The sequence below is a fragment of the Coregonus lavaretus genome, assembly GCF_964263955.1.
Source record: "Coregonus lavaretus genome assembly, chromosome: 21".
Classification (NCBI taxonomy): domain Eukaryota; kingdom Metazoa; phylum Chordata; class Actinopteri; order Salmoniformes; family Salmonidae; genus Coregonus; species Coregonus lavaretus.
Window position 1 is genome coordinate 44,566,803 of NC_140008.1, and position 15,808 is coordinate 44,582,610.

General features: G+C 43.5%; 1 protein-coding gene across 1 annotated transcript in view; it reads right to left on the reverse strand.

The window, feature by feature from the left end:
- nek7 (NIMA-related kinase 7) overlaps nucleotides 1-15,808 on the reverse strand; it is a 123,119-nt gene that overhangs the window by 542 nt on the left and 106,769 nt on the right. Inside the window, exons 8-9 of the mRNA XM_084185814.1 lie at nucleotides 14,692-14,786; nucleotides 11,599-11,712 (exon numbers count right to left, since the gene is read on the reverse strand). Of these exons, the coding sequence (XP_084041940.1) occupies nucleotides 11,599-11,712; nucleotides 14,692-14,786 (209 nt within the window). The remainder of the gene's footprint in view (nucleotides 1-11,598; nucleotides 11,713-14,691; nucleotides 14,787-15,808) is intronic.

The window sequence follows — 15,808 nt, forward strand, 5'->3', positions numbered from 1 at the left end:
GAAAACAGAGAGAGGAAGACAGAGAGATATCAGCTATTAGACAGTATCCTGAGACAAAGCACAAAGTTTCTCGTGTTAAAAGAACATTCCAGACAAATGAACAAATCTAATGACAGAAACACAAATCTCTCATCGTCACCCTCTTCCCATTCCAATAGCAGCTAACAGACTACAGGTGCTGTAACTAAATACAGCAGGGGGTGGTAATAGTGTGTTAATTGCACCACGGCCTTGTGAATATACTTTCAGCCAACCTGAGCCAACCTGAGAGAGACACACACACACGTTGCTCACACATCCCCACAATCAGGCAGAGACACATGCACGTGTATTACATAAAGAGACACACACACACTGTCCCGGAGACAGCCTTTACACTTGAAGCCGAGTGGAGCGGCTGATTGTAGCAGATAGACGGTTCAGAGGTGGAAAAGAGACCGCCATCATAAAAAAAAATATATATATACACTGCTCAAAAAAATAAAGGGAACACAAACAACACAATGTAACTCCAAGTCAATCACACTTCTGTGAAATCAAACCGGCCACTTAGGAAGCAACACTGATTGACAATACATTTCACATGCTGTTGTGCAAATGGAATAGACAACAGGTGGAAATTATAGGCAATTAGCAAGACACCCCCAATAAAGAAGTGGTTCTGCAGGTGGTGACCACAGACCACTTCTCAGTTCCTATGCTTCCTGGCTGATGTTTTGGTCACTTTTGAATGCTGGCGGTGCTTTCACTCTAGTGGCTCAGGTAGTGCAGCTCATCCAGGATGGCACATCAATGCGAGCTGTGGCAAGAAGGTTTGCTGTGTCTGTCAGCGTAGTGTCCAGAGCATGGAGGCGCTACCAGGAGACAGGCCAGTACATCAGGAGACGTGGAGGAGGCCGTAGGAGGGCAACAACCCAGCAGCAGGACCGCTACCTCCGCCTTTGTGCAAGGAGGAGCAGGAGGAGCACTGCCAGAGCCCTGCAAAGTGACCTCCAGCAGGCCACAAATGTGCATGTGTCTGCTCAAACGGTCAGAAACAGACTCCATGAGGGTGGTATGAGGGCCCGACGTCCACATGCTTACAGCCCAACACCGTGCAGGACGTTTGTCATTTGCCAGAGAACACCAAGATTGGCAAATTCGCCACTGGCGCCCTGTGCTCTTCACAGATGAAAGCAGGTTCACACTGAGCACATGTGACAGACGTGACAGAGTCTGGAGACGCCGTTGAGAACATTCTGCTGCCTGCAACATCCTCCAGCATGACCGGTTTGGCGGTGGGTCAGTCATGGTGTGGGGTGGGGTGGCATTTCGTTGGTGGGCCGCACAGCCCTCCATGTGCTCGCCAGAGGTAGCCTGACTGCCATTAGGTACCGAGATGAGATCCTCAGACCCCTTGTGAGACCATATGCTGGTGCGGTTGGCCCTGGGTTCCTCCTAATGCAAGACAATGCTAGACCTCATGTGGCTGGAGTGTGTCAGCAGTTACTGCAAGAGGAAGGCATTGATGCTATGGACTAGCCCGCCCGTTCTCCAGACCTGAATCCAATTGAGCACATCTGGGACATCAAGTCTCACTCCATCCACCAATGCCACGTTGAACCACAGACTGTCCAGGAGTTGGCGGATGCTTTAGTCCAGGTCTGGGAGGAGATCCCTCAGGAGACCACCCGCCACCTCATCAGGAGCATGCCCAGGCGTTGTAGGGAGGTCATACAGGCACGTGGAGGCCACACACACTACTGAGCCTAATTTTGACTTGTTTTAAGGACATTACATCAAAGTTGGATCAGCCTGTAGTGTGGTTTTCCACTTTAATTTTGAGGGTGACTTCATTTCCAGACCTCCATGGGTTGATACATTTGATTTCCATTGATAATTTTTGTGTGATTTTGTTGTCAGCACATTCAGCTATGTAAAGAAAAAAGTATTTAATAAGATTATTTCATTCATTCAGATCTAGGATGTGTTGTTTAAGTGTTCCCTTTATTTGTTTGAGCAGTGTAGATATATATAAAGAGCGAAAGCGCCTGTGCGAGGTTGCTATGGTAACCACCTGCCGACTTCCTGGCTGCTGTTGCGTGGCGCTAGGCTCGGCGAGTCCTCGTCAGGCGGTGTACGGTGTGTGTCAAATCAAATCAAATGTTATTTGTCACATGCGCCGAAAACAACTGGTGCAGACATTATAGTGAAATGCTTGCTTACGAGCACTTCCCAACGATGCGAAAATAATTATAAAAAATAAAAAAGTAACACGAGGAATAAAATAAAATACACAAGAATGGAGCTATATACAGAGAGTATCAGTACCAGGTCAATGTGTAGAGGTACATGGTATTTGAGGTAGATATGTACATGAAGGCAGGGTAAAGTGACTAGGCATCAGGATAGATAATAATAAGAGTAAAATAAAGAGTAGCAGCAGCAAATGATGAGTGTAGAAGTGTGTGTGCGTTTGCGTGTGTGTGTGCGCATGTGTGTCAGGGTGTGTGTGTGTGTGATGCAAATGCAAACAGTCTGAGTATTAGTCCCACAGAATGGAGAAAGAGGGGGATGAGCGATGAAGAGATTCAGATATGTAAAATACTGATTTGCCTCTTCGCAGAGGAGAGATGGAGGGGGGGACGGAGGGATGGTGTCAGGTGGATGGGGGAGAGGAGGGGGGGAGCAAACGGAGGAGACAGTAAATGACACAACAAAGATGAGCAGCTGACAGTTTCTGCCGACGCTTCAGGAGCATTGTTTACATCCAGACAGGCGCTGCAGGCAACCCCCATCCCATCCCTCCATCTCCTTTTCCATATCTCGCTCTTTCCCTTCCCATCTCTCTCTCGCTCGCTCTCTCTCCTGGATAGAGGGGTGATATGGGGACTGGGTGGGGGGAGGTGGGTGGCTCATGGGTAGCGACTAGTGAGACACATGCACGCACAAACACTAAGCAGAAACTTAAGCAGGAACCACCCGTGGTAAGGACTGTTCAACGTTGGTCTGACCAATCGGAATCTATTATTTTGAATTACGCGGACTGGGAAATGTTCTGAGTCGCCTCTGGGAATAGTATCGACGTATACACACTCGGTGACTGGGTTCATCAGGAAGTGCATAGAGGACGTTGTTCCTACTGTGATGATTAGAACTTATCCAAACCCAAAACCATGGCTAGATGGCAGCATTCGTGCAAAATTGAAAGCGCGAACCACCACATTTAACCACGGCAAGGCAATCAAAGAGGCAAAACAACAGTACAGGGACAAAGTTGAGTCGCAATTTAACGGCTCAGACACGAGACGCATGTGGCAGGTCCAGACAATCAGACTATTAAGGGAAAGCCAGCCATGTCGCGGACACCGACTCCTCGCTCCCGGACACCTTTGCCCGCTTCGAGGAAAACAACAAGGAGCCGACAACGTGGGCCCCCGCCGCTCACGATGACTGTGTGCTCCCGATCTCCGTGGCCGACGTGAGTAAGACATTTAAGCATGTTAACCTTCGCAAGGCTGCCGGCCCGCATCCCAAGCCGCGTCCTCAGAGCATGTGCAGACCATCTGGCTGGTTTGTTTACAGACATATTCAATCTCTCCCTATCCCAGTCTGTTGTCCCCACTTGCTTCAAAATGTCCACCATTGTTCCTATACCCAATAAAGGGTAACTGAACTAAACAAGACCACAGTAAACATGTTGTCCCCCCCAAATGATGCAGCGCCCCCCACTTGGGCCAATTGAGATATTGCGTGTGACTAACACATTTCAGTTAATTACTATAGCTCCCGCCTTCGGCCAATCAGTGTAATTTTGTAAATGCCGGATCTCTATGGCTAGACGCATCATTCACCCAAGTTTCGTCAAAATTAGGACACTGCTGTCTGATATCGTGTGTGACTAACGTACGAATGAACGGACGGAGATATATCCAAAGACCCCTCCCCGGTTTCATCGTGGGGGACAATGAATATCGCAATATCGCAACTACAATTTGCATACCGCCCCAACAGATTCACAGACTATGCAATCTGTGAATCACATCTCCCCCTCGCAACTGGGTCCTAGACTTCCTGATGGGCCAAGCTCAGGTGGTGAAGGTGGGCAACAACATCTACGCTACGCTGATCCTTAACATGGGGGCCCCACAGGAGTGCGTAGCACCGTCCTGTACTCCCTGTTCACCCATGACTGCGTAGTCATGCACGTCTCCAACTCAATCATCAAGTTTGCTGATGACACAACAGTGGAAAGCCTTATTACCAACAATGACAAGACAGCCTACAGGGAGGAGGTGAAAGCCCTGGCGGAGTGGTGCCAGGAAAATAACCTCTCCCTCACGTCAACAAAACTAAGGAGCTGATCGTGGACTACAGGAGACAGCAGAGAGAGAACGCCCCCATCCACATCGACAGGGCCGCAGTTGAGAGGGTCAAAAAGTTTCAAGTTCCCCAGTGTGCCCTTCAGGACATCTACAGCACCTGGTGTCACGAAGGCCAAGAAGACTATCAAGGACCATGGCCACCCGAGCCACAGCCTGTTCACCCAGGCGGAGACAGTACAGGTGCCTCAAAGCTGGGAGCGAGAAACTGATAACCAGCTTCCAGGCCATCAGACTGTTAAATAGTCACCACTAGCAAGCCTCCACCCAGTACACTGCCCTGAACATTAGACACTGTCACTAGCCGGTTACCACCCGGTACTCTACCCTGCACCTTAGAGACTGCTGTCTTATGAACTTTAATAATGTTTACATACTGTTTTACCCACTTTATATGTATATACTGTATTCTAGTCATGGCTCATCCTATATTACTGCTATACAAACTTTTTCTATTCACATACTGTCAATACTGTCTATACACACCATTCAAATACATATATTTATATTCTAGACTCTGGTCGGGAAGCTAATTACCTGCAATTCTATCCATTTTTCCATAGGGTTTGTACTGTGTATTTAAATACTGTATTCTTAATATAGCTTATTCTAATAGTTCTACTACTGTAAACTGCATTTTAGTTACACTGTTTATACACACTGCTTATTTATTTATATACTGGATTCTTGACATAGCTCAATCTAATATATCTACAGTGCCTTGAGAAAGTATTCACACCCCTTGACTTTTTCCACATTTTGTTGTGTTAAAGCCTGAATTTAAAATGGATTAATTTGAGATTATGTGCCACTGATCTACACACAATACCCCCATAATGTCAAAGTGGAATTATGTTTTTAGAAATGTTTTCAAATTAATTAAAAATGAAAAGCTGAAATGTCTGGAGTCAATAAGTATTCAACCCTTTTGTTATGGCAAGCCTAAATAAGTTCAGGAGTACAAATGTGCTTGACATGTCACATAATAAGTTGCATGGACTCCCTCTGTGTGCAATAATAGTGTATAACATGATTTTTATATATGACTACCCCATCTCTGTACCACACACATACAATTATCTGTAAGGTCCCTCAGTCGAGCAGTGAATTTCAAGCACAGATTCAACCACAAAGACCAGGGACATTTTCCAATGGTAGATGGGTAAAAATATCCCTTTGAGCATGGTGAAGTTATTAATTACACTTTGGAGGTGTATCAATACACCCAGTCACTACAAAGATACAGGCGCCCTTCCTAACTCAGTTGCAGGAAACCACTCTGGGATTTCACCATGAGGCCAATGTTAATTTTAAAACAGTTACAGAGTTTAATGGCTGTGATAGGAAATAACTGAGGATGGATCAACAACATTGTAGTTACTCCACAATACTAACATAAATGTTAGAGTGAAAAGAAAGAAGCCTGTACAGAATACAAATATTCCAAAACATGCATCCTGTTTGCAATAAGGCACTAAAGCAGGGTTCCCCAACCGGCTGCGGTTTTATTTGGCCCCCAAGTTTTCGGTGCGCTTCTTTACGAGGCATTGAAAAACCTCCCTGGTCTTTGTGGTTCAATCTGTGCTTTAATTCACTACTCGATTACGGGACCTTACAGATGTGCGGGGTACAGAGATGAGGTAGTGATTCAAAAATCATGTTAACTACTATTATTGAACATGGTCCATGCAACTTATTATGTAGAGGTGTAATACTTATTAACTCAAGACATTTCAGCTTTTCATTTGTAATTAATTTGGAAAGATTTCTATAAACAAAATCCCACTTCGACATTACGGGGTATTTTTGTGTAAATCAGTGACACAAAATCTCAATTGAATCCATTTTAACTTCAGGCTGTAACACAACAAAATGTGGAAAAAGTCAAGGGGTCTGAATACAGAGGTTGAGAGGATCTGCAGAAAAGAATGGGAGAAACTCCCCAAATACAGACTTGAGGCTGTAATCGCCGCCAAAGGTGCTTCAACAAAGTACTGAGTAAAGGGTCTGAATACTTACGTAAATGTATATTTCAGTTCTTTACTTTTTATAAATGTGCAAAAAATTCTAAAAACCTGTTTTTGCTGTGTCATTATAAAACAATTTAATCCATTTTATAATAAGGCTGTAACATAACAAAATGTGGAAAAAGTCAAGGAGTTTCCGAATGCACGATATGTATAGATTGCATTTGGATTACTGTTATAGTGCTATATGGGTTGGTAATTGGATTCACTCCGACATTTCTTGATATTCTTGTTGTTTTATGTTTTTTTGTGTACTTGTTTGACATTTTACTGCATTGTTAGGAGCTAGCACTCGCTATAACATTTGCTAAACTGTGCACGCAACCATTAACCTTCGATTTGATCAGCAGCAGTCTGTAGGTTGGCCATCTATAGCCCCAGAAAGTTCTACATTACATTACATTACAATGTCAGAGCAGAGCCTAAAACGCATGCACAACTACTCAACTATACCTGAAGGAAATATGACACTAAACACGCCATTCAGATTCAGACGCAATCTCAGTTTCTACCCAGATGCTTTTAATAGAACATAATCAACTTCCAGTTGAAAATAGTAACGTTACATACTTTCCCATCGACTTGGGATTGAAGCCTGCAAATTTCTCCTGATACAGATGTCGGAATCTTAACTTCATCACTTATTTTTTTCCGCAGAGAATTCCCTGAGTCCCTGAAAAAGAGCAGTTCTCTTTCTCTCTATGCAGGGGCAGTCGAGTCACTGGGATCAGGGCTTGCCATCAAAATACATTTAAACATGCTAGGCCTAGGTCCTATTACTGCCACATTTAAATGTACAAAATGTATCCGAAATGCAGCCATACACATCAACAGACGCTGTTTTATATAGCTTAATAACACAAGATAGATAGATATTGGTCTCCTCTAGGCTACGACATACAAGTGTCAAGTGTATCCTGAGGTCAAAATGGAGTTCATTTGAGGCCTGGGGTGGTCTAGCGGTTAGGGTTGCTTCCTTCATAAAGGCCTACCGTGTTGGCATGGGTTCAATTCCAGCCCACACCCCTTCTGGCACATATAAGATTGATTTACACATTTCAAATATGGACAGTCCAGGGATATTTTACCCGCGATCTTGATAAGAAATGACCATACCAGTCTCCTTTGGATAACATAAATAGGAAACTAATAAAATAACAGTAGGCTACACCAACGTTTCCATTCATACAAAGTGTCAGGTAAATTGCCACAGTAGATTTGCTACGGTAAACAATGAAATATTTTATTGATATTGTACGGAATGCTTTTCAAATAGATAAATCACCCTTGGTCTGTTTAAAAAGGACTAAGTTGTTCCGATTACAATACAAACCAGACATCGCCCAGCACTGGGCACGAACTCCTGAGGCTCGGAGCGCGCTGCTTAGACCACTGCGCTACAGCAGTTCACAATGCTCTAGCAAGCACTAAGAATACTATGAATACTGATGATCCAGAGGTGCGTAGATTTTAATTATTTTGTTTTAAGCCTTCCCCAAACCATAGCCCTAACCTTAACCGCTCGTAATTATCTGAACCACACAGGCATTGAGGATTCCAATAATTTATTTTGCCTATTGCTTTGCCTTCAACATTTAATAAAACAATGTATCTAAAACAACTACATTTCCCTAACTAAAAATACATCTACCCCCTACAAATATGTCAATTCATTATAATCCACATATGAATTCACACGAGACGCGCTGAATAATTCAAATACGTAGTTATATTGTTTGCTCAAAAAATTTGGGAAATTAGATTATTGTATATGAGAATTGCTCAGAGAAAGAGATTTTGTTTAACAAGTAATACTTTTTTGGTAAAAAAAAGATTGGGGTCAAAATTATTGACACGCCTGTTTTAAAACCTTTCAAAACATCACCTTGCGAGGATAACGGCACTGAGACTTAGAGGGATCTTAGACCATTACTCCATACGGAATACTTCCAGATTCTTGATATCCTTCATCTGCGCTTATGTACTGCCCTCTTCAATTCAAACCCCAGGTTTTCATTGGGTTTCAAGTTCAGAGACTGAGATATGCCATTGCAAAATTTCCCAAAAGCATAGGAAGGCTAAGTTCATCGTTAGAACCTTCGTAGGAACACCGTTAAATCTCCTAGCTGTTTCACAAAACCATCGTTATAAACGTTGCGCTTGAAAACGCTCGTAATCTAACGCCTGCCTCAGACCACTCGTAGAACAGCCAAGTGCGTTGTTAGATGTTTTTTTGTCCTTCAGCATCATTTTATACACAGACGATCTCCACTAAACATAGAATAACATTGTTTATCCGCCTCTCCGTGACCGCCGATAACTCCAGAATAAAGTTGACAAAAAATACAAAGTTGCCAATGTCTTTGCAATTGATACAAACAAGCGACATATAAAAAGATACTTCAAATTAAAACCGAGATGACTGCATTAAAATATAAATATAGTAGGCTATAGGACTATTTCAATCATATTGAAATACATTTCATGTTAAATCAATAGATTTTATTTAGCTACTTGTAGGCTACCGTCTGTAATCTGTCTCAATATACAGTGAGGGAAAAAAGTATTTCATCCCCTGCTGATTTTGTACGTTTGCCCACTGACAAAGAAATGATCAGTCTATAATTTTAATGGCAGGTTTATTTGAACAGTGAGACAGAATAACAACAACAAAATCCAGAAAAACGCATGTCAAAAATGTTATAAATTGATTTGCATTTTAATTAGGGAAATAAGTATTTGACCCCCTCTCAATCAGAAAGATTTCTGGCTCCCAGGTGTCTTTTATACAGGTAACGAGCTGAGATTAAGAGCACACTCTTAAAGGGAGTGCTCCTAATCTCATCTTGTTACCTGTATAAAAGACACCTGTCCACAGAAGCAATCAATCAATCTGATTCCAAACTCTCCACCATGGCCAAGACCAAAGAGCTCTCCAAGGATGTCAGGGACAAGATTGTAGACCTACACAAGGCTGGAATGGGCTACAAGACCATCGGCAAGCAACTTGGTGAGAAGGTGACAACAGTTGGTGCGATTATTCGCAAATGGAAGAAACACAAAATAACTGTCAATCTCCCTCGGCCTGGGGCTCCATGCAAGATCTCACCTTGTGGAGTTGCAATGATCATGAGAACAGTGAGGAAACAGCCCAGAACTACACGGGAGGATCTTGTCAATGATCTCAAGGCAGCTGGGACCATAGTCACCAAGAAAACAATTGGTAACACACTACGCCGTGAAGGACTGAAATCCTGCAGCGCCCGCAAGGTCCCCCTGCTCAAGAAAGCACATATACAGGCCCGTCTGAAGTTTGCCAATGAACATCTGAATGATTCAGAGGAGAACTGGGTGAAAGTGTTGTGGTCAGATGAGACCAAAATGGAGCTCTTTGGCATCAACTCAACTCGCCGTGTTTGGAGGAGGAGGAGGAATGCTGCCTATGACCCCAAGAACACCATCCCCACCATCAAACATGGAGGTGGAAACATTATGCTTTGGGGGTATTTTTCTGCTAAGGGGACAGGACAACTACACCGCATCAAAGGGATGATGGACGGGGCCATGTACCGTCAAATCTTGGGTGAGAACCTCCTTCCCTCAGCCAGGACATTGAAATGGGTCGTGGATGGGTATTCCAGCATGACAATGACCCAAAACACACGGCCAAGGCAACAAAGGAGTGGCTCAAGAAGAAGCACATTAAGGTCCTGGAGTGGCCTAGCCAGTCTCCAGACCTTAATCCCATAGAAAATCTGTGGAGGGAGCTGAAGGTTCGAGTTGCCAAACGTCAGCCTTGAAACCTTAATGACTTGGAGAAGATCTGCAAAGAGGAGTGGGACAAAATCGCTCCTGAGATGTGTGCAAACCTGGTGGCCAACTACAAGAAACATCTGACCTCTGTGATTGCCAACAAGGGTTTTGCCACCAAGTACTAAGTCATGTTTTGCAGAGGGGTCAAATACTTATTTCCCTCATTAAAATGCAAATCAATTTATAACATTTTTGACATGCGTTTTTCAATGGTTTGCCAAACACAAACCATTGATTTCAAAGTTTAACAAACTCTATGCACAAGGACTACTTTTAACAATTTCCACAGAAAAATAAACTAATTTAGTGGAAGAACTGTGCAGATGCAAACTTTGGGAATGAAATTACGGTAAAATCTCCCTCAGATTTATATGCGACCACATTTTCCAAAAACTCTGTTTAATATCTGCTCCGAATTAAGATTAAAAGATGTCTGCAGAAATAATGGGGTGTCAGCTATGACATGTTTGAAAAAATCTATTTTGGTTATTGAACTATTTTGGTCATGTTTTGCAGAGGGGTCAAATACTTATTTCCCTCATTAAAATGCAAATCAATTTATAACATTTTTGACATGCGTTTTTCAGGATTTTTTTGTTGTTATTCTGTCTCTCACTGTTCAAATAAACCTACCATTAAAATTATAGACTGATCATGTCTTTGTCAGTGGGCAAACGTACAAAATCACCAGGGGATCAAATACTTTTTTCCCTCACTGTATTTCATGATGTGTAGCCTAACATGCGCGCAATGATGTGCCAAATCTTGATAAACAGCTGCAGCAATAGTTGCAGCAATAGGTGATATTTTTCTAGGAGCTGATCCGTCATCAGTATTGTGCAATAATTCTAATGTTAAGGTCAGTATCGACACATGCCTCAACGACGTACTTATTGAACATTCTCTTTGTGTGGTGTTTTGGGAGACGTATGTTACATCTTCGGCCGTTGTAGGAAAGATGCATTGTTAAAACACTCGTAAGCCTATGTTCCATCGCTATCGGGAAACCGGGCCCTGGAAGGATTCTGAATGGAGGAATTGTCTAAGATCCCTCCCAATGTGTTCTCCAACTCATTTTAGAAAAAGGCTCAATGCCATTATCCTCGCAAGGTGAGGTATTGAAAGGTATAGTGTCAATAAATTTGACCCCTTACTTTTTTGAAGAAAATAATAGTATTATTTGTTAAACAAAATCTATTTCTCTGAGCAATTGTATTAGTATAAAATATTATAATTTCAAAATTGTTTTGCATACAATATAGCTCAGTATTTGAATTATACAGTCATTTCTGCTCATCTTTATCAAGGGTGTCAATCATTTCAGACCCCATGAGGAGGTGATTTTGGGGTGAGAGAGATGGAGAGAAGGTAGGGTAAAGAGAGTGTTGGAGCAGTACCTCTTCAGAGTAGTGGTCAGATGGGAGTGGAGGGTAGTCACACTGCTCTATCTTCTTACACAGAGAGTACAGGTTCATCTTATCGCCATAGAACGGGCTCTGGAGAGCTGCCATCTGAGGGACGGAGAGAGAGATAATTTAGATACACACATTTTCTGCCTAGTGGAAGACAAATAAAACACTACTGAAACACTACTACACTATCTGAATTTAGCCTTCTCAATGACAATGGGACTTAAAGGGATACATCGGGATGTTGGCAATGAGGTCATTTATCTACTTCCCCAGAGTCAGATGAACTCGTGGATACCATTTTTATCTCTCTGTGTCCAGTATGAAGAGTGTAGCCACAAAGAGGAGGAAGAGTGGCGGAGAGGGGAAGGAGGGGGCGTGGTTAAGGAGGATATAGGGAGGGTGGAGAAAGGGGGGAGGCAGGGGAGAGCTGGGAGAGGCAGACATTAGCTGAAGCAGCCATCGAGACTGGTGTCACTTTTCTTCCAGATGTTCCACTCGCTCTCCCCCTGTCCTCTCTCTTCCTCACACCGTCTTTATCATGTACCACCGCTTAATCAAGCAACTGGGAGGTTGCCTAGCAACGAGGGGAGGATGGGAAACGAGACGCATTGCTTCCATTGAAGCAGTTACTCTACCCCTCTCTCCATCCCTTGGCCCGTCCCTCCATCTCAGAGTGCCAACTGGGGGAGATAAAGTAGATCTCCAGGAGCCCAATGAGTGTTGGATATAGTTAAGACAGCCTCTGTCACATTGGCCAATGAGAAATAAGGATGATTGCACTAGAATCTCAGCAGGAAGTCTCTCCACTGGACATTCCGCCTGCTGCACCATCACTTACCCACACTAGCACAGTGTGTGTTGCAGGGCGATATGTAGGGTTCCGGCATGTATTCCAAGAGAGAGAGAGAGAGGAGAAAGAGAGAGAGAAAAGAGACGAGAGAGAGAGAAAAACTGAGAGAAAGGAGGGGGAGCCAGTAAAGGGTTAAACAAGGACAATGGTATTTTCATGAATCTTCTTCTTTTGACAGATGAAAAATGTCAACTGTCCTGTTTGTATTTGGGAATGCTTGCACTATTCATCTGGTTCATTAACGTCTACTACTCCTGACTCCTGACAGCTGCCGGCCCTGCACACACACGAACACACAGGCTCATTTCAGGCTGGGCGAAATGATTGACTCGCTCTATGACCTCCGGGGCCTGTGTGTGTGTGTGTGGGTGGGGGGGGTCAGCTCATTGGTATTCCAGGGTCGTCTTCCGCACATGCACACCTGCTGTCTGTCTAAGGGGCTTCTAGTGGCATGCACACATACACACACCTCAATTTCTCTCTCGCTGGTTCTTTGCCTCCTCCTCTACCCTCTAGCTGTCCAGTGTGTGTGTGTGTGTGTGCGTGTGTGTCCTCTACAGTTCAGCCTGTGTGTAAGCATGAGGCCCTAGCCATGTTAAAGAGAATGTATAAGGAGGTCTAGCTTCTCTTAATGAATATTGATCTCGCTGCATGACTCCCTCTATATTCTCTATCTATCTATCTAGCTCTCCATCTCTCCCTCCTGACTCAACTGTTGTAAAGAACTAACTTTCAGATGCAATCACTTTATTTATTTTTCTTTCTCTCTTTCTCTCTTTCTTTCTTTCTTTCTTTCTTTCTTTCTTTCTTTCTTTCTTTCTTTCTTTCTTTCTTTCTTTCTTTCTGTAGTCTTAGAACATGACAAATTAAGTAGGAAAACAGAAAGTTAGACGTTGTTTTATGTCTGTTAATCTGCTGTATTAAGATACTGTATTCATTCTTGCAGGCCTAGCTGAGAGAGGGAAAATGAATGTGAGTGTGCACGAGTGCTCGTGTACACACAAATTAATTCACTAAGCTATTACATTAAACTCTGACAGTAGGGAGAGGAGTGGGGAGAGCAGGCACAAAGGTAAAGCTCAGTGGAAAACTAACACTGGAATACTATATGAAGCCTTTCTAATTATATGTTAAAAGTTCATGTGAAATTAAGTTAATGTGAAATGAACTGATACATGAAACTGTTTTCACAGCAGACCTATGCAAGTGCTTTCAAGGACTTATAGCTGTTACCTTACATGACGTATAGATACAACAGGGACACAGAGAGATCTCTTAACAATCTTTAGCATGTTCTCATCTTGTATGTGTCCAGTTTAAAAGGCCAAACACCCCTGTATGGGGAGGGGAGGGAGGTGAGGGGAAGAGGAGAGGGAGGGGAGTGGTTTAAAACAGAAAGATGTGGTCCAACAGAGCGAGACATCAAGACTTTAACTTGTGTGTTCATGTTGATGGTAAAACTAACAGAGACGACCAACGGTTAGGGATGGGGAGGGATGGGAGAGTTGGAGAGGAACAGGGAGGTAAGGGGTGATGAGAGGAGAGGAGAGGAGAGGAGAGGAGAGGAGAGGAGAGGAGAGGAATCCCCCCCGGTCACCAAGGGAGACCACCCCGGCAACTAGGCATCATCCCGTTACCACAACGCCGGAGGTGGGCAGGGTCAGGTGAATATAATGGGGTGACCTCATCACAAACAAACGAACATGCATGCACATGGGCGCGTGGGCACGCACACACACAATCCTCCATCAAACAGTATAGGAGATGCAGACAGAGAGACAATGGCCAGGTATTGTCTGTCTTTCACCCATCTAGACCACCAGGCATATCACTGAAACATTCATGTTCTCTCAAACACAGCTCTGAAACACACACATACACACACACACACACACACACGTGTATGACCCTTACAGACATTCAAGATCCATACATCCGACACACACCTGTAAGACCTCTCCCTCTCTCTCCCTCCCTTGTGTGGTCTGTAAGGTGGAAAGGGTTCTTCTAGAGGGTAATCTAACTAGTCAGTATCAGTGCTCAGCACAACCACCCAGTTAATCTGCACAACATTGACATGTCACTGTGATTTCCCTGCTAGCTTCAAACACACTACAGCTCTCCTATACACCTTCACCTCAGAAATGTGTGTGTGTGTGTGTGTGTGTGTGTGTGTGTCTGTGTACAGTATGCCACAGTACAGTATATGTGTATTGTATATACGTTACCTCGTAGAGCAGGCAGCCTAACGACCAGATGTCAGATTTGAAGTTGTATCCATTTTCATGTATTCTCTCTGGGGACATGTAGTACGGGGTGCCCACTGGAACAGACAGACAGACAGGGAGAGAGACATTAGCCTGTTGCCTCTCCAACCTAGCCATTCCAGCACACCACATATGTCCCAACACACACAACCTCAGAGAGAGAGAGTGAGAATGACAGAAAAAGTGAGATCTCACAAACACACACACACACGCATTCAAACTGCTAGTCCACTACATCACAGCTCTGGTTCAGCTCTCATTACCATGTATCATCATGATCAGAAACAGGAGTCAAACAGACATTCTACAACCATTACACTCTGGCTCTGGTTCTGAAACTCAATAATCCCAATGCCATGCTGCCTGGCCCAGCTCCAGACCACACAATCATACAGTCCAATCACACAGATCATGTACAGAGAGCTGTAGTTAGACCTCTCCACCACAGAGGGCCCTAGTGAGCCTGATTGGGGGGAAGATAGCTGATAGAGAGACCAAAGATATATCCAGATCAAATACAGGTGGTTGAGCTAGTTTGCACACACACACACACATGTACTCGCTCGCACACACACACAGTCTTGTATAACTAACATTGTGGACACACAATTCCGTCCCATTCAAAATCAAATTTTCCCTAACCCTAAACTTAACCCGTACCCTTACCTTAACCCGAAAACCTAACCCTAACCCTAGCTCCTAACCCTAACCCTAATTCTAACCCTAACACTAAACCCCTAGAAATAGCATTTGACATTGTGGGGACCAACAAAATGTCCCCAGTTGGTCAAATTTGTGTTCGTTTACTATTCTTGTGGGGACTTCTGGTCCACAGGCATATTTAAACAAGTCCACACACACACACACACACACACATGTTGAGGGCAAATATTCCAATGTGTAATGTAATTAGTTTTAATAAACCTATAACAGGGAATGCTATAAGAGTTTGTCTTTCGATGCATAAATGTGTTTTTTAATTGGGCTGTGAAAAAATGTATGTATCTGTAAATGTGAGCTCTTTATAATGAATTGTGACCTATAATTCTAAAAATAATAATTCACTTCCACCATCAAC